This window comes from Malus sylvestris, chromosome 1 (genome assembly GCF_916048215.2).
Source record: "Malus sylvestris chromosome 1, drMalSylv7.2, whole genome shotgun sequence".
NCBI classification, from domain to species: Eukaryota; Viridiplantae; Streptophyta; class Magnoliopsida; order Rosales; family Rosaceae; genus Malus; species Malus sylvestris.
The window spans coordinates 29,526,442-29,544,729 of record NC_062260.1 but is presented as its reverse complement, the minus strand read 5'-3'; the positions used below and the strand labels follow the sequence as shown (position 1 = coordinate 29,544,729).

The 18,288-nt window shown below is 47.1% G+C and overlaps 1 protein-coding gene and 1 long non-coding RNA gene across 2 annotated transcripts; both read right to left on the bottom strand.

Moving 5' to 3' along the window:
- Positions 1 to 491: 491 nt before the first annotated feature.
- On the bottom strand, positions 492 to 1,617 carry LOC126616239 (uncharacterized). Its single transcript, XR_007621081.1, has 3 exons — positions 817 to 1,617; positions 638 to 715; positions 492 to 536 (listed from the first exon to the last, which is right to left on the bottom strand). It is a non-coding gene; the product is annotated as an uncharacterized LOC126616239 (long non-coding RNA).
- Positions 1,618 to 1,867: 250 nt separating this feature from the next.
- Positions 1,868 to 4,249, bottom strand: LOC126615393 (UNC93-like protein 1). The gene is made up of 2 exons (XM_050283239.1): positions 2,588 to 4,249; positions 1,868 to 2,403 (listed from the first exon to the last, which is right to left on the bottom strand). Exons 1-2 carry the CDS (start codon positions 3,742 to 3,744, stop codon positions 2,172 to 2,174), a joined length of 1,389 nt encoding a protein of 462 aa, XP_050139196.1. The 5' UTR covers positions 3,745 to 4,249; the 3' UTR covers positions 1,868 to 2,171.
- Between the last annotated feature and the right edge of the window lie 14,039 nt (positions 4,250 to 18,288).

Below are 18,288 nucleotides of genomic sequence, written 5' to 3'. Positions count from 1 at the left end.
AAGGAGGAAAAAATCAATAATATCGGCGAAATATCACCGATATTATCGTTTTTTTGAAATTCCGATATTTTTGTAACTATCTAACCTATTTTCGTCAAAATATCACTATATTATCGATAATATCACAATATTTTCAAAATTATTGATAATATCGCGATATTTTATTAAAAACATACTTAAATATGTTGAGAAAACTCAACACATAGTTAACTTGATCATGGCCCAAAAGCCAAACAAGTTTTGGTTATCTCATCAGGGGAGTGTGAGTTTTATAGGAAAAATTCATTGCTCACTTCCTTGCATGGGCGATGTGGGACTCGCCCAATGGGGGAAAAAATCAAAATTTCGGCCGAAATTTTACACCCACTTTAAACGGCCATAACTTTGTCAAAACTCAACGAAATCAAGCAAGAAAAAAACAAAAGTTGTATCCCTCGAAGAGACGAAGAGAATGGTACCTCACATGATGTCTGAATCGTAGTGGTTTGGCCGGAAAATTCCTCGAAAGTCACTGAGGTCGCTGAGGTCGTCGGAAACTGGGTAAGATTCAAATGAGTATAACTTTTTCAATACGCAACGAAATTGAGTGAAACAAAAAGAAAAGTTGTAGCCCTCGAAGAGACTAAGAGAATGGTACCTCACACGATGTCTGAATCGTAGTGGTTTGGCCGGAAAATTCCTCGAAAGTCACTGAGGTCGCTGAGGTCGTCGGAAACTGGGTAAGATTCAAATGAGTATAACTTTTTCAATACGCAACGAAATTGAGTGAAACAAAAAGGAAAGTTGTAGCCCTCGAAGAGACGAAGAGAATGGTACCTCACACGACGTCTGACTCGTTGTGTTTTGGCCGGAAATTGCCTCGAAATCTACTGAGGTCGCCGGAAACTGGGTAAGATTCAAATGAGTATAACTTTTTCAATACGCAACGAAATTGAGTGAAACAAAAAGGAAAGTTGTAGCCCTCGAAGAGACGAAGAGATTGATACCTTGCACGTCAGCCAAAATTCAATTGACACACTCCTAGCTTCCAAAATTCAATACTTTTACTTTATATCAAGTTGAAAAAACATAATCGGCATCCAAATTAAAGTTTAATCTTATTCAATGTATTGATTTTCAATCGTTAATTGATATACTATAATTTGGAACTTCAACGCCTAGACGCATGCTTATGTGTAAGAAATTTAAATTGTCAAATTCGGCACATTATTCTTCATCATTTTATTCACTTCCCTTTTTTTTTTTTTAATATCCTAAATAAAACCTCCAAATATTGTACTAATTAATTATATATAAATGATTATGGTGTGTTTAAACTTCTTTCATTAATTACTACATATTTTCTACACTCACAATGTTTGCCAGCTCGCTATATAATCAACTTAAATAAGTTAAATCCATCATGCAATGCATTTCCTTCCAATTTTTTGTGATAAACTAATAGATAATTGACTAAATAAACATCCTACAAAGTTTCATTAAAAATTTCCAAGTTTTTCTTACAATTTCCGTGGTTTCCATGTAATTTTTATCGATATCGATATTATCCCGATATTTCCATCGATATTTCCGTGTTTTCGGACTACCGATATTTCCGATATTACCGATATTTTCTTCCTTGGGTATAACTATAAGCGTTAAAGAAATAAAGACGCGCGGATAAAATATTACATATACTTCTAACTTATTGGGACGTTATGCTAAAGTGGCGGTAAATTTTTCAATGTATTTGGAACACGTTCGGTACACAAGTGTAATAATATAATTGGTTATAATATAATTGGTTGAAAATTTATTTTCAATTTTTAACTAATTATATTATTATATTTGGTGTACCAGGCCGGATTTTCGACGTACTGAAAAAATCTTCCCACAATAACGGTGTATTATTTATTAGGGTAAATTACATAGTTACCCCTCAAGTTTAAAGTCTATTACAACTCTATACAACATCTTTAAAACATTTCACTTTCATACCTCATCTACTATTTTATTTCAATATAGTACCTCGTCCATTGCAACATTTACTCAGTAAAATACTTGACAATTTGAACATGGTACATAATTTACACTAATTCGTGAAGATTCGATTGTATGAACGTAATTAATAAATCAAATATTCAGAGCTTATGACTAATTTGATCTGCTAATTAAGCCGACGATCATTATGATCACTTCTCTGAGGCTGCAGGCTCAGCAACCTTCTCCTTGGTAAATTCCTCCACATCAGCCTTACCTTCATCCTTCACAGCCAGCAAGATCAGAACCAGCAGCAGCGGATAACTGACGGTGTTGAGCGCGAAATTGGTAACCAATTGGGAGAGGAAGGATGCCTTGAGCGTATCGACTTGCCAAGCAACTGCTGCCCCTGCACTCTGTATTCCTTTGTAGAATCCAACATACCTGTACAAAACATGCACAAAAATATGAGTTTTTAGCATCACTCTTTGTTCTGTGACTGTAACTAAGGCCACATTTCGTGCGCATGATTGGATTGGATTGTCCACGCCTGCGCACGAAAAATTGCCTAAACGCACGAAGATCATTGAGAAATGAAAAAGTTGAGAAGCAAGGAATATCCTGTTACCTGCTTAGAATTTCAGAGTTATCAGCCAAGGCTCCAATGACCCAGTAAATCATGCTCTGGAACATGGCATCAAGCAGTCCGAAACTAAAATACAACACGAAGGGTCCTGCGAAAGCAGAGCCGGAGTCCTTAAAATCCAACTTCTCAGGCAAATCACTGCGAGAGTAGTTGAGCTGGTTGACAAGTCCGCCAATCCAAATTGTAGTCCCGAGAACACCAACTACTGAAATGCCAGCGAAACCCCTCGTCCTCCTGCTCTTGAAGCTGAAATCCATAACGTATCCAATCCCGATGGACCCCAACATCTGCGCTCCCCAGTAGAACACATTGTTCAATCCTCTCGTCCTCAGATTAAACATAATTTGGTTGACGTTGTTGAACTGGTAGGTGTAGAAAAAATTGCCCGACCAAGCAGCCGGGATTATAAGAAGCATTTTCCAATTCGTAAACAGCTTGGCAATCTCAATGGCCTCAGTTGTGACATTTGAGTACTGAATGTCCGTACATTTAGTCCCGTCGTCCCGGACAACTTTGCTGGCGGGCAGGATAGAGAGGGATAAAAGAGTCCCGATGGACATGAAAATCATTATCCCAATGTAAGTTGCATCGTTGACGGAAGCCGCTTCGCTCCGGTGGTAATTAAGAACGAAGGGAATTAGTCCACCGATGACGCCACCCATGTTGAAAATGCTCCAGAAAATCGAGATGTATGTCCCCTTTCGGTTCGGGGGAGGGTATGACGTCATGATGGCGCCTTGGCATGCCCAGAGGAGGCCGGCGCCGATTCCGAGGATTACTCCGGCGACAATAGCGAAAGCCTGGTGCTTGTGGTGGTTGTAGTAGAGGAATGAGCCGGCGTAGAGGACGTAGGTGGGGCAGGCGGAGAGGAGAGTGAGGCGGGGGCCGAGGATGTTGTAGATGCCGCCGCCGAGAATTCCGAAGACGGCGAAGGTGGTATAGAGGGCGGTGGAGGCGTTGTTGGAGGCAGTCGGGTCGACCTGGCCTCCGCCGCCCATGCCAGCGAGGGCCATGAACATGCCAGGGCAGCAGAAACAGACCAATCCGATCAAACTCACTTGGACAAACGGCGAGTTGTACCTGAATTTCGACTGGGGCACCTCCGTGCCTCCCGATTCTTCCACTCCTTCGGAAACCATCGAATCCCAGGTGATAAATTTTACGACTTCTGTGTGATTTTAATCACAAAGTTCCTCCCTTTGAATGCCAAATGGAACTGGGATCCGAACTTTTTCTCGAGCGATATTCTAAACTAATCTAATTTACGGGGATTTGAGTGGAGAATAGAAAGGATGAACTGACATATGTGGTTGTGATTAGCAGAAGGATTTAGCTCGGGACGATATAGTCCGGGACCAATTGCAAGGGCCAAAACGGACAAGGACCCTTGGATTGGACAAAGAATGCATAGCAAATGACAATTTATGGAGTCCAGGCTTTGTCTGGGTTTTCAGAGTCCAGCGGGGCGTGTGAGAATGATGCTGAGAAAAGTCAGATTATAAATCCCTAATCCTGACGGGATGGGATATGAATATGCATAAAAAAATCACAGTTTCAAATTTTTAATCATTCGTTAGATTAGGGGTGGAAGGGAATCTTGTATTTCAATTCCCAAGTTGGAATGGGCATATGAGTATATGTCCATGCCAAACCGTCCTTGATTCAGGGTCCAAGAAAAGAGAGATAAAGTGTGAAGATCGAAAACAACTTCGATGGTATGAGCGTTAAAGAAATAAAGACGTACGGATAAAATATTAGGTACAATTTTATTTTATTAGTGTACCAGGTCGTGTTTCCGACAACTGAAAAATCTCCCCATAATAACGATGTATTGTTTATTATTAAGAGCATGACTTGAAGTTGAGTAAAAAATGGAAACAATATGTTAACCAACTTAAGCTCACGTCTACAACGTATAATCTTCTGTTTTCCGTAACATCAAATAATTCAGTAACTAATTAAACTTGGTTTGTCTAATATGATTATGCAGGCGCAGATAATCAAGTAATTGTATTTTCCTTCCCAAGCGTGAGGGAGAAATTGTAAATTAAGAGTGGCTATATGTTGTTTTCAACTTGTTTGGCATACTTCACAGAAAAGTCTAAGTTTGCTGTTGACATCGACAAACTCTTCAAACGCAAGCGCACCAAGTGACGTTAAAGCATTTTGGCATTATTAGCTCATTAAACGGCAAGTCGGGCGGCTGCAATTCCTGATCGACCAAAAACTCATTTCAATATATTCTGTGGATTTTTTCGGTCTATAAAAAAGTAAATTGTCATGACGAAACCACTAATTAGTCTCATTTTAAAGAAAATAAAAGGATTAAAAACTCATTTCAATAGGAAGTTATCGAGCGTTCTTGAGAGGAAGATATTGTTTTTGTTGGTTTGTGGAAAAAAAAAAAACATTCGACAATTGTAAACTCGGTCTCCTAAATGAATGAGTTTTTGTTTAATAAGTTCATTACTCAAGCAACTTTTATAATCTTGTTCAGAGTTCAATTATTACTGTTGTGCGACTGACTTAAGATACAGACACAATATCATGATGACTTAAACGTTACATATGCCGAGAATATCACTATATTAATATTCCAAATCAATTGTGAAAATTTTAACAAGACGTGATTGACTTTTCATCGGTACTTATGGTGGTCCAAGAACGGACCACCAGCAATAGGGTTGTGGAAAGGATAAAGGGATGACCTACGTTTCAAGATTATAGACTTTGGCTCTACACCATTTTCTACTGTAGTTTTTGGAAGTAGATCCTAATCTGCAACAAGATCCAACGAACACATCAAGTATCAAATCGAAATCTCGGACCATGTATCCGAAAGTCAAACACATTATTGCTCCACGATTACGACGCTTCCTTACTAAAAGACGTTTAACAATATGACGAAAACCCGTCAAGATAATCTAGAGCAATGCTTGAGTCCTGTCGAGGCCCCTTCAAGCGGTACTCGGACCCCCACCGAGGCCTCACAAGGACTGCTCGAGCCTTGCTCGAGTGGTTAAAACTCCAGAAGGCTTTTAACATGTCATAAAAAACACTAATTAGGATTTAGACAGCCCAACTCAATCACATACCAGCAAATACACACTACGAGTAGGGTGGCCACCGAAATCCAACGGGCCAAAGGAAACCTGATCTACTGCTCATATTGTGTGGACACGTCTTACCTTCTGGCTAAAACAACAACGAAAACATCATCCGATGAAAAATGTCTGGTGCGAAAGAACCCAATAACTGATTGAATTGGCAAACAACTATGAGATATCAAACTCTATGCTCCTTTCTTGCGGTTCTGAAGCAAAAACCATGATTCCTTTGCATTATCTTGCTTAGTTGTTTCCTCGATCATTCAAACACCATGATGAGATCCTTCTGAGGAAGCATCATCACTGTGCGTGCCTCCAGTTGGTCCAAGGGTGGAAGGATTGTTAACCAAGCATTTGTAAATACTCAAGGCTCGAGAGATCATAGGAAAATCACGTCAAATATCATCTGGCTCTATCACTAGCTAGGGTTTGACATGAAGGTTCCTCGATGAGTAGAAGACTCTCTCAGTATTCCTTCCAAGCATGCATGAATATAATGGACAATCGTGGTCAAGAACTAGTCATTCAGACATTTTATCAAAACATGAACTTTGATTACTCTTGTTTGGGCCCAAAATAGCAGTTTGGGCCGAGGGAGGTATCACTTTCGGCCCGGGAAGACTACGGCGAGAAAGTCATGGGGGCTTCAGCTCATGGGCTTCTAGGCCTAGATCGGTTAAATCAGAGTGCAAGTCGAGTCCTAATACAATAGGGACCCTCGACGAGATCAGTAAAACTAGAAGGCGAATCCGGCTCAGTTAAGGACTAGATTCGTAGTCCTAGCAGAGGTAGGACTGATTGAGGTAACGTTAATCCGGAGAAGGAAACCTAGTTCGAATAGGATTAGAACTCGGGCTCGGTGTTCTGCTTCTATAAATACAAGACATTCAGCAATGGAAAAGCCCCACAAAAATCAATACAAAATTGCCCTGCGCAAACTCTCACAACTTGAGATCTTTTTCTTTTCCTTTTTCGCTGACACATCTTCCGTTGGCATCAACAGCACTGTGGAAGCAACCGGTGACATCTTAAGTCGGCATAGATAGCTCTGTCACCGTAGAGTCGGTCGGTCTCGCAGTATCTTCCGTTGGCATCAACAGCACTGCGGCGAGAACGGTCGACTGCCTATCCAAGTCTCGGTCGAGAAGGGTTTTCGAATCCTTGTTGGTCGAGGTCATCTCCTTAGCCTTCTCGGCGAGGTGAGGTGTTACAGTTATTACATTCGGCACATTGTAAGCCGAATTCGGTTCGTGAACTTTGTAAGAAATAGCAGCCTTGTCTTCAGGCTCGAGAACCCAAGAGGCCGAGACGCGTTCCTTTCTCGGCCGCAATCGCAAGACGCAGAAGTCAGTAGCGCGACCCAACGCAGCATCATCAAATTTACTCCTCGGCCGAGCCTCGGCCGACGAGTTGGCACGCCCCGCAATCACCAAAGGACGTAGTTAGCTTAGAATATATTCGGCCTGCGCGCCACGTAGGCTTTGTAATTTCTAGGGTCAACATTTTGGCACGCCCAGTGGGACCCAGTGCTAAACTACGAAGTTCATGCCAATTGAAACACGATCGGTAAAAAAAAAAACAGCTATGGGAAAGTCGACAGCCGATTTACCGAGTCAGAGCATAGGACAGAGTGTGCCACAGGCGCAGAATCCCCTTAGCGTTGGGACACCTGAGTCCACGAGCGCGACTCGCCGAGAGAGAGAACTTAATCTCGGCGGTCAACTCCGTGGTTTAGAGATCCCAAACAGAAACACATGCGTTCTCAATGAAGGGATAATAGAGGAATGTGATGAGGATGGTGGTGAAGGAACAGACCCACCAACGAGGTCATTCATCCGAAAGCGACTGGACGAGCAGTCTCGGTCAGTCGAGCAGACGTTCAGTCGAGGCATTGACAAGCTGCAGGACGCGATACTCAGTGCCAATGATCGGCAAACCAAACTGCTCGAAATGCTGGTTAGCCAAGTTGGTGGCAGCAGGCCTTTCGATCTTCGCCAAACTTGCTTACCAGAAAACAATCCGGCACCGATTGTACCGGCCGGGCCTATTCTTGCCCCGCTCAAAACAATTAACTTAGAGAAGGGAGGAGGGTCGAACAGTAGGTCAGACGGGACCGACCAAAGGGTCGAAGCAGCATCTGTTGATATGACCGAAGTTCAGCGGATGATCGACTCCGCTATGAAGAAAGGGCCGAAGTTTCCCAAGTTTATTCATCCATACCCAGCTTACGTTGAGACGTTTGGATACCCGAAGGGCTTCAAGATCCCAGATTTTAGTCTTTTTGCTGGTGAATCGTCCCTGTCTTCGTTGGAGCACGTGGCTCGTTTCACCGCGCAATGTGGAGATGTGAATAGTGATTTCCACAAGTTACGGCTGTTCAATTTTTCATTGACCGGCTCGGCATTTGCCTGGTACATCAATCTCCCGCCTAATTCCGTCCAAAACTGGGAGGAGTTGGTCGAGAAGTTCCACGAGCAATTTTATCGGCCGGGGATGGAGATGTCAGTTTCTTCATTGGCACGGATGGCTCAAGCGTCTGATGAGTCACCAATGGATTATCTTACTAGGTTTAAATCGGCTAGGAATTGGTGCCGAGTGCCCTTACCCGAAGTCGAATTTGTCAGACTTGCTTTGAATGGTCTTGACGTCGAATACAAAAAGAAATTCTTGGGGGCAAATTTTCGGGACATGTACGAATTGGCCCAGCATGTCGAGCAGTACGATTATTTGCTCCGCGAGGAAAAGACTTCGAAGACTCCAACTCGGGGAACGATTTACAAGAACCCTACTGTCAATTATGCATCAACCGAGGATGAATGTGTTAGTGTGGATGCGGCTGAGATAGTAATAGATAAACCATACATTTGCAAGGCATTAACTCAGGTTGATTCTAGAGAAGCCAAAAGTCGCTCGGCCACTGAAGGAACATCGAAACCGTCAAAGGTTTATACTTTTGATATTACCAAGGCTGACGCAATTTTTGACCAACTGTTATCAGCAAGAATCATTAAGCTTCGGCCTGGTCATAACATTCCTAAGGCCGAGGAGCTTAAAGGAAAGGTGTATTGCAAATACCACAATTCGAGCAAACACACGACAAACAATTGCGTCGTATTTCGTGATAACGTCCAAAGCTGGATTGATAATGGCAAACTGAAGTTCCCCGAGAAGAGGATGAGTGTTGATACTGATCCGTTCCCCACGGCAACAGTAAATATGGTCGACGCATACCTACCCAAGGACAAAGGGAAAGGCAAGGCTGAAGTGGTTGAGACACAACGCCCGCGGAGTCAGAATGTTCGGCCACGGTTCATGGTCGATTCGCGTTCAAATAAACTATCTGCGGCCTTAACGGGGCCCGCTATTGTCAAATCTTTGACGGAGTATAGCGCCGATGAAGATAGTGGGACAGCGGTTCTGTGCAGGAAATGTAAAGCGAAGGTCGACAGTGAACCAGAAGAGAAACCTTCTTCGCAACCCGTGGCCGTAACTCGGCAAAAGGTAGCCAATGAAGACCAACATCATGGGGTTTTTGGGAGGCTCGGTCCTAAAGTACGGATGGAAGAGACACCCCCGGTCAGGCGGCGCCTCGATTTTGATGCTTCATTTTATGACGATGATTACTATAAGCGTAATTCTAGCAGTTCAGGATCATCACGGAGTCAAAAGACCTTCAAGCCTCCTGAGCCTAGAGATCAACGTTGGTATACGTACCATTCTTCGAAGGGCGTCTATACCGCGTTGTCCAAATCTCAGAAACGCCGGCATCAACGGATGGATTGCATGGCTCGCCGACAAGCAGCCCAAGAAACTTCGGCCCCTAAGTGGCGACCGAAGGATACAGTTGCCACTAATGAAAAGCGACCACCTCCACCAATTATGACAGAGTTGGCTCAGGGAAAACGGCTGGTCGGTCAAGACGTCGAGACCATGTTTGAAGAAGCCGATAAGCGGATCAAACTTCTCATTCGACCAGGGGAAATGAAGGCACGTGTTGAACATTTCAGGCAAAAGGCCGAAAGTAAATTATCCCCGATAGCTATCCAAGAGCCTTTGGTCAAAATTCGACGGAATTTGCACCCCCCGTTCCTTGGGGAGTCTTTGGAATATATGCGAGAATTTCATAAGGAACATTCGGCCAACGATTTGTATGGTTTGCCGAAGGCATGTCAGGACACCATTGATCTTGTCTTGGCTTGTCCGGATGCTGAGCGGATCATCCAGAAGACCTCAGATCCAGGATTGAAAGCAAGGTTCCAGCACATACGAGAAGCTCGTGTCTTTGGATTTGAAGTTGACCCGTATACCGATATCGATGTCGCTGACCTTCCTTTCTCGCTAGAGGACCTTCAGTATTTACGGTATCACTTTGAAGTATTTTCAGCAGTTTCTCTCTTCGGCCTTACGACCGATGAAATCGCCCGTATTGCCCGTCTTGATGCTTATCTCGACACTAGGGATGCTCGGCTACACTACCAGGAGCAGGTTCAGGACTTGACCCCAAGCTCATTGTCAATCTCGACCTTACCTGAGGCGGTCACGCGGAGCCAACAAGTGGCCGAAGCAGCTCCGCCGGGTGACATTGTTGAAGGGACGGAAGAATCTCGTTGTCCGACTCTGACGACAACCAAGTCCGTAGTCGCTAACCAACCGAACGAGGAGGGTCTCGACCAGATAGGCCCGTCCGTCCTGGATAATATGGAAATTAGTATGGTTCATGTATTACCTGCCGATTTTCAATCAAGCACGGCTCAACCAAATTTCCTCGATGGAGATGTGGTTGTCGAGGAACCTGGTCATGTTGATTTTATATCGATTGCTGAAGGCGAGTCAACAGCAAGAAATGATAGCCTAAAGGCCGCTTTGGCCGAATTGTTCCCTCGTTTATCATCGGCCAAGCTTCACCATTTAAAGCCATTGTATGTAACGGCACACATCGAGGGATATCCGGTTTCTAAGGTTTTTGTCGATTGTGGAGCTACTATCAATATCATGCCCCTGAACATCATGAAGGCCTTACGCCGTTCCAATGACGAACTTATTCCGTCAGGGATCACAATGAGCAGTTTTGTCGGCGACAAGTCCCACACCAAAGGTGTGCTTCCGTTAACTGTGAATATTGCCGGTCGCACCCATATGACCGCCTTTTTTGTGGTTGATTCCAAAACCGAGTATAATGCATTGCTCGGCCGAGATTGGATTCATCAAACCAGCTGTATTCCTTCCTCATTGTACCAAGTGCTTGTCTTTTGGGACGGCAAATCGGTCACTGTTCATCCGGCCGATAGCCAGCCCTTCGAAGCCAACATGATTCAAGCACGGTATTATGACGATCACGTCGGCTATATTACGTTGCAAGGCTTCAATGAAGAAGGACGGCCGACTCGGATTTCCGTTCAGAAAGCTATCGAGGTTGGCGCCGAGACTGTCCAGCAGGATTCGGCGAGACTCGGATTAGCTAACTTTCTCCCCGAACCCGATGTTTGACGCCGATCGGGAAGCACGTAGGGCCGCGGTTTCATCTACTATGGAACGACTGCTGGCCCATTGGTATACGATATCCAAACAACCAAATTCGGGTGTCAACCTCGTCGAGTTCCTTGCTGAGGGAGATAATGGGCCTGTATTATCTTTTGATAAAATTCGAGCCGCCCCGGCCAAACTCGAAGATCATCGGCCCCTTGTCAAGGACCCTTTGGAAGAAATTAATGTTGGGACGGCCGATGACCCACGACTTTTGTTTATTAGTGCGTTACTTCCTCAACAAATGAAGGACGAGTTGCGGGCTTTGCTTACGGAATTCAAAGATTGTTTTGCTTGGAGTTATCATGAAATGCCCGGCTTAGATCGTGCTTTGGTCGAGCATGAATTACGTATTAAGCCCGGATTCAAGCCTTTCCGTCAGCCACCTCGTCGATTCTCGACCGAAGTACAACTCAGTGTTAAGGACGAATTAGTTCGGCTTTTGAAAGCCGGGTTCATTCGGACAGCTCGATATGTCGAATGGTTGGCGAATATTGTTCCTGTATTAAAGAAAAGTGGTGCACTGCGCATCTGTACCAATTTTCGCAATCTGAATCTGGCAACGCCCAAAGATGAGTATACAATGCCGATTTCAGATCTGTTAATCGATGCCGCGGCGAATCATGCGATCTTATCTTTTCTGGATGGACATGCCGGCTATAACCAAATATTTATTGCCGAAGCCGATGTGCACAAAACTGCTTTCCGGTGCCCGGGGGCACTCGGCACTTACGAATGGGTTGTCATGCCATTCGGCCTCAAGAATGCCGGCGCCACGTACCAACGGGCGATGAACACCATCTTCCATGATTTAATTGGCACCATCGTCGAAGTTTATATCGACGATGTTGTCGTCAAATCTAAACGCCGACAGACACATCTGGACGATCTCCGACAGGCTTTTCTCCGTATGCGTCAGCACAACCTCAAGATGAATCCTGCCAAGTGTGCCTTCGGTGTATCGGCCGGGAATTTTCTTGGTTTCCTCGTACATCATCGTGGGATTGAAGTCGATGAGAACAAGGCACGCGCAATCATCACCGCCCCACCCCCAACAACGAAGAAACAATTACAGTCCTTACTCGGCCAGATCAATTTTTTACGCCGATTTATTGCTAATTCGGCAGGTAAAATGAAAGCCTTTTCCACACTTTTGAAGCTTAAGGACTCCGATAAGTTCATGTGGAATGAGGAGTACCAGGCGGCGTTCACACAGATCAAGGTTTCCCTTACAAACCCACCTGTCCTGGTCCCTCCTCAGCGCGGTAAGCCTCTCAAGCTGTACATCTCGGCGGCCGCCGAGTCCATCGGTTGCCTCCTCGCGCAAGACAATGATGCCGGCCGGGAACAGGCTATCTTCTACCTCAGCCGTAATCTGAGTCCTCCGGAGATCAATTATTCCGCCGTTGAGAAGCTCTGTCTCGCCGTGTTCTTCGCTGCATCCAAGCTTAGGCATTACATGCTCCCGTCGGTCACCCAAGTCATTGCCCAGACCGACGTTATCCGGTACATGCTTACCCGGCCAATTGTGAAGGGCCGAATTGGGAAATGGACGATGGCGTTGTCCGAGTTTAGTTTGCAATACGTGCCGCAAAAAGCTGTGAAGGGACAGGCGTTGGCCGATTTCCTTGCTCAGCACCCTTCGCCTTATGATTTCGGGGGTGCTGATGTTGAGATTGGCATGGTGGTGACCCGCGACAACTATTGGACGATGTATTTCGATGGTTCCAGTACTTCGTCCTCGGCCGGTGCAGGCATCGTCATTCAGTCTCCTCACAACGATCGTTGGTATTTTTCGCTCAAATTGGATTTTGACTGTACCAATAATCAGGCCGAGTACGAGGCTCTGGTCATTGGTCTAGGCCTCCTTCTTGACCTACATGCCACTCGTGTCCTCGTCCGCGGGGATTCTGAATTAGTAATTAACCAAATTAATGGGTCTTTTCGCTGCATGAGTTGTACTCTGGCGCCTTACCACATGATCGCCAGCTATTTGGCCGAGTCCTTTGACGGCATTACATTCGAGCATATTTCTCGGGTTCATAATACCGACGCAGACGAGTTGGCTCAAATCGCCTCCGGTGCACAACTCCTGGGGGGCAAGCTAGGCCGGGAGATACCAATATTACAACAATTATACCCGGCCTTGGTTGATCAGCAAATCCTCCGTCGAGACAATGTGATACGCACCAGGGTCATGTCCTTGCCTTCGTTGGTGGATCGGCAGGACCAGGACTCTATAGAAATTTGCGCGGCCGAGGCAGTACCAGATGATTGGAGAAAGCTCATTATGCAGTACCTTGATAATCCTAACGGAAAACACAGTCGCAGGACACGGGCTCACGCCACGAACTATGTCACGTACCAGAGCGAGTTGTACCGAAAGGGTGAAGATGGTTTGTTATTGCTATGCCTCGGCCCTCAAGAGAGTGCTCGAGCGATCGCAGAGGTTCATGAAGGGGTATGCGGAGCTCACCAGTCTGGACGAAAAATGCGATGGCTACTCCGACGACACGGTTATTTTTGGCCGAGAATACTGAAAGATTGTATCGAGTTTGCACGAGGATGCGTGCAGTGCCAAATCCATGGGCCTATACAAAGGGTCCCGGCCGAATCGCTACATTCGGTCATTAAGCCGTGGCCGTTTAGAGGATGGGCCATGGACGTAATCGGCAAAATCACGCCGACTTCTGGAGCTGCTAAGCATGCATGGATAATAGTCGCAACTGATTACTTTACTAAGTGGGTCGAAGCAAAATCATATGCCGAATTAACGTCTAAAGAAGTTTGCGATTTCGTGGAGGAACACATTGTGACCCGGTTCGGTGTGCCAGAAACGATCATAACCGACAATGGAACAATCTTCACAGCCGAAAGGTTTAAGGAATACACGGCCAATTTGAAAATTCGGCTGGAACAGTCCACACCGTATTATCCACAGGCGAATGGGCAGGCCGAGGCAAGTAATAAAGTGTTGATTGGCATCCTCGAAAAAATAATAAAAGAGAGGCCTGGCATGTGGCATTTGAAGTTGAACGAGGCATTATGGGCATACCGAACGTCGTCCCGATCGGCGACTGCAACAACCCCGTACGCATTGACTTACGGACACGATGCGGTGCTACCAGTCGAGTTGAGCATAAATTCGTTGCGATTAATTGAACAAAGTAGTTTGTTTAGCGCCGAATATAATCAGTCCATGAGACAGGAACTAGAAGATTTGGAAGAAGCGCGACTTGACGCTTATAACTTACTGGTGGCACAGAAACAGATTGCCGAGCGAGCCTATAACCAAAGGGTACGACAGAAAACGTTCGGCGAGGGTGAATTGGTGTGGCAAACGGTGTTGCCCGTAGGAATAAAAGATCCTAGGTTCGGCAAGTGGTCGCCGAATTGGGAAGGGCCGTTCATTGTGCATAAGGTATACGGTAAAGGGGCGTATCATCTTAAAGACCGGACTGGAGTAGTTCACAAATTACCAATTAATGGGAAGTTCTTGAAGAAATACTATCCGGTCACATGGGAAATGCGTGAATAAAAAGTTTGTTGTAGGAAAAGTCATTCCATTAAAATTGACAGGTATTACAAAAATGAGTAGGTCTAAATACATTCAAGGAGACGAGGGAAGAAGAGTGCTGAGCAGAGCTTTCAATTCCAACCACCGCACGTCGGCCATGATGACTTCGGCTTGTCGATTCTTTTTGTCTAGCCTCAGGCGCTCGACCCATTTTTTGGCCGCCGCATACTCAGTTAGGCGATCCTTCCCGCCTGACTCGAAGTCCCTCGCAAGTTCAGAAGCAATGACCGACCGGCGTTTTGCTAGTTCGGCCATCTGACGGTCGAGCTCGGCTAACGCTTCTCCTTTTGCCCGTAGATCGTCAATCTTCGGACGGAGGGTGTCTTGAACGGCCGTGGCGGCTTGCAGGTCCTGTTCGGCCTTCAGAGCAGTCTGGAAGATGCCAAATGTCTCCCGAACGCGCTCCAAAGCAGACGATGCCCGAACAATGGCATCTCCGCTTAGGCGACCGTCGGCCCCAAGGTCGTTCAGACACACGCCGAGCAGATCAAGACCGTTGCGCTCAAGTACTTGCGATGAAGAGAGCGACAGGACTTCTCGCAACTGGGTTAGGGCGCTTGGGTCGGCAGCCTCAGTTGGAGCGGCCGAAGGGCCAGACTCTGCAGTCGTACTGGAGAGGAGAGCTTTGAATTCAACCTCCCATGAAGCCTGCACGAATAAACAAGGTTAAGCTTAAAGGAAGTCATGACAAGAATAGCAAGAGGGTGTCGTTTTTTAACCTGCTGAGAGGAGACTTCGGCCATGTCCCCAGGGTCGTTGCTCGAACCTAAAGAACTCAATGGCCGAGCCCAGTGTCTCAGATTGCTTCTCACTTCACGAGGCCGATGGAGGTTATCTACGTTTGATGGCCACTGAGGCGGCCAGGAAATATAGATAACGCCCTTCGGCGCATAGAATTGACGGTGAAAAGAATGTACAGGCACCTGACATTTAGTTTTTCCTTGTTTAGAATTCTAAAGCAGAAAAGCAATCAGGAGGAAAATCGAAGGTACTTACAAAAGCCGAGGTAACCTCTTGTGGAGGGATGTGGAAGCCTTGGTCTTGAGGATGGATCGGCGATTCCGCCGTGGCCTCGGGTTCCTCGAGCAGGCGTTTGCCACGGTCGGCTGCCGATGGGCCGATTGGCGCAGCTGCTTCAGTGGAGGCAGGGACGTCCTGGTCTTGAGAAGGAACGAGAGGTTCGGCCGCCGGGGTCGGTTCCTCGACCGTGTGCTTGCCACGATTAGCCGAGGAGGGGCCGGGTTGAACCGCCATCTCGGATACTGGAGGAGTTCGTTGACGAGTAGGAGGACGACGCGCCAGCGGGACCTCGTCGCTCCCCTCACTCTCTTCCAGCACGAAGACCGTGGGCTTTGGATTCTTGGGAGAGGTTTCCTCGGTCGTAGGAACCGCCTGGTGTGAGACAGGTGCCTTCTCGACAGAGGGAGGTACGACTGATTCGCCGGCCACAGAAGCAGGCCGCGCTGGGATCGTCTCTATGGCTGAAGCCGGCTGTTTCTTGACCCCAGAATGGCCGGCGGCGGGAGAAGGGGAAGCACTGGGAGTCGTCGTGTGGCTGGAAATAACGTGGATCTCCCGTGCACCTTTCTTCGCCAGTTGCTTTACCCGCTTGGCAGGCGGGGAAGGCTTGATAGCCGGCCCGGCCTCTTGGCGAGGCCGTTTGGTCAGCCCGGCCCTACCAGCAGGTTTGTCCTTTTTGGCCACGACCGATTTTTTCCCGGCCATAGCAGCGGCAACTACCTCTGTCTTTCTCAAAGGCCGACTACCTAAAAGGATAAAGACAATTCAGTAAGGCGTACAACAGGCAAGGTTGAAGAAAAAGGGGGAATTGAACAACTACCTTGAGAATGGGGGGCCGGGGCTTTCTTAGGTCGGTTACCGAAGAGCCTGTTTAGTACATCCTCGACCGGCGCACCGAAGAACTCTTGAGTGTAATTTTCCCACCACTCACCGAAGGTGTCAGTGCAATGGGTTTCTGGGGTGGCCGGTCGTAGACGAAATCTTTGGCAGTACTCTTGAAACTCCTTCGCAGCAGTCCTGCACTCGTTCTCTGAAGAGCGAGGCTCGCGTCCGCGGCTCAATACTGTGCGGGAAGAGAGAAGGGGGACGGGACAGCCCTGAAGATAGCCGAGCTGACGGGCAAGGAAGTTCGGATGGTACACTTCCCACCCCGACCGTTTCCCGTCGCAGCCGAGAGGAAGGTCGCGAGCAAGCACGAACGACCCCCAGGTTCGGCGAAGAGCGGCGTCCTCATCTGCCGCCCACGTAGAGGTAGGCAGTTTGATGGAGGGGGGGTAATCACGACGACGACAAATCAGGAATTCGTCGCTTGTGAGATCGTCAATGGCAAAGAGGTACCTAAACACCTCTTCGGCCTGATGAGGAGGCGTTGGTCGGGAGGCTAGCTGAGGACCAAGAGCCTCTGTTGCTGAGAAATCAGCTATAGCCGGCCGAAGGGAGGCGAAGTACACCTGCAACCAGAGCTGGAAGACCCAGAGAGGGTCATTCTGGTGGGGGTCCACCGTGTGGAGAGTCGCCTCGGCCAGGCAACGGAAGAGGTGGGCAAGAATATTAGAACTCAGCGCCAGGACGCGACCACTGGCCAGGGCTTCGGCCACTGGCATATTCTCGACCAAACATTTGTTTGATTTGGTACAACAAATGTATTTATTGTACCAGTAGAAGAGGAAGGCTTCATGCTCTCCTTCTCGCAGGTCCTCTTCCCCTCGACCGGCGAAGTGAAGGTAGAGGGTGTTGTAGTTAAGAAAGTTCTTGTGGAGCTTCTGTATTTCATCCCTCGACGGGATGTGACCGTCACTATTCAGGGTCTCGAAGGCTCGACGGTCGAAGAGCGTCTTCAGATCGATATTCGACGGGTGCCCGGAGAGGGTCGCGTCGATAGGGATCCCGGTGGCCGAGGTCCCCAAAATGGCGGTGATGTCCAGGATGGTGGGACCAATGGGACCAAGGGGAAGGACCATTGTGTTGGTGGCTGAGCACCAGAAGCATAGAGCGGCTAGGAGCAGCTCCTTGTCAGGGATAATGTCCATCGACGAAAGGAGGATGGCGTCGTAGATGCCCAGGATTTTCCATTTTTCGCCGAAGAGCCGTTCCATTCGGACAACCCAGGTCGCCCAGGTGGTGGTCGTCGAGGGCCAGGAGCCTTGGGGCTTTGCCGCCTCCCATCTCGACCATTCAAACCCTTGGAGCAAGGGTGTAAGGCAGTGTTCCTGGAGAAGACCAGTGATGGTCGGCGGGATTGTTGCCTTGAAGAGAGGACCCAGGATTTGGTGGACGGTGCTCATGTCGTTCTCGAACCGTATATTCTTGATCGAGCTCCGATCAAGGATCTTCTGATGCTGGTCGCATTCCCGGGAAAGCTTGGAGATGAAGGAGGCCATTGTAAAAGCACAGCGTAAGGAGGTTTTTTGGGTTGGGGATTTGAGGACGAAAGCTTGGAATGGAGGAATGCACTT

Bases quoted from the DNA above. Each gene is read 5' to 3' on its own strand.
- LOC126615393 (XM_050283239.1), bottom strand. From the start codon at position 3,744: ATGGTTTCCGAAGGAGTGGAAGAATCGGGAGGCACGGAGGTGCCCCAG. The intron at 2,404-2,587 runs GTAACAGGATAT...TGTTTTGTACAG, and splicing joins AACTCTGAAATTCTAAGCAG to GTATGTTGGATTCTACAAAG.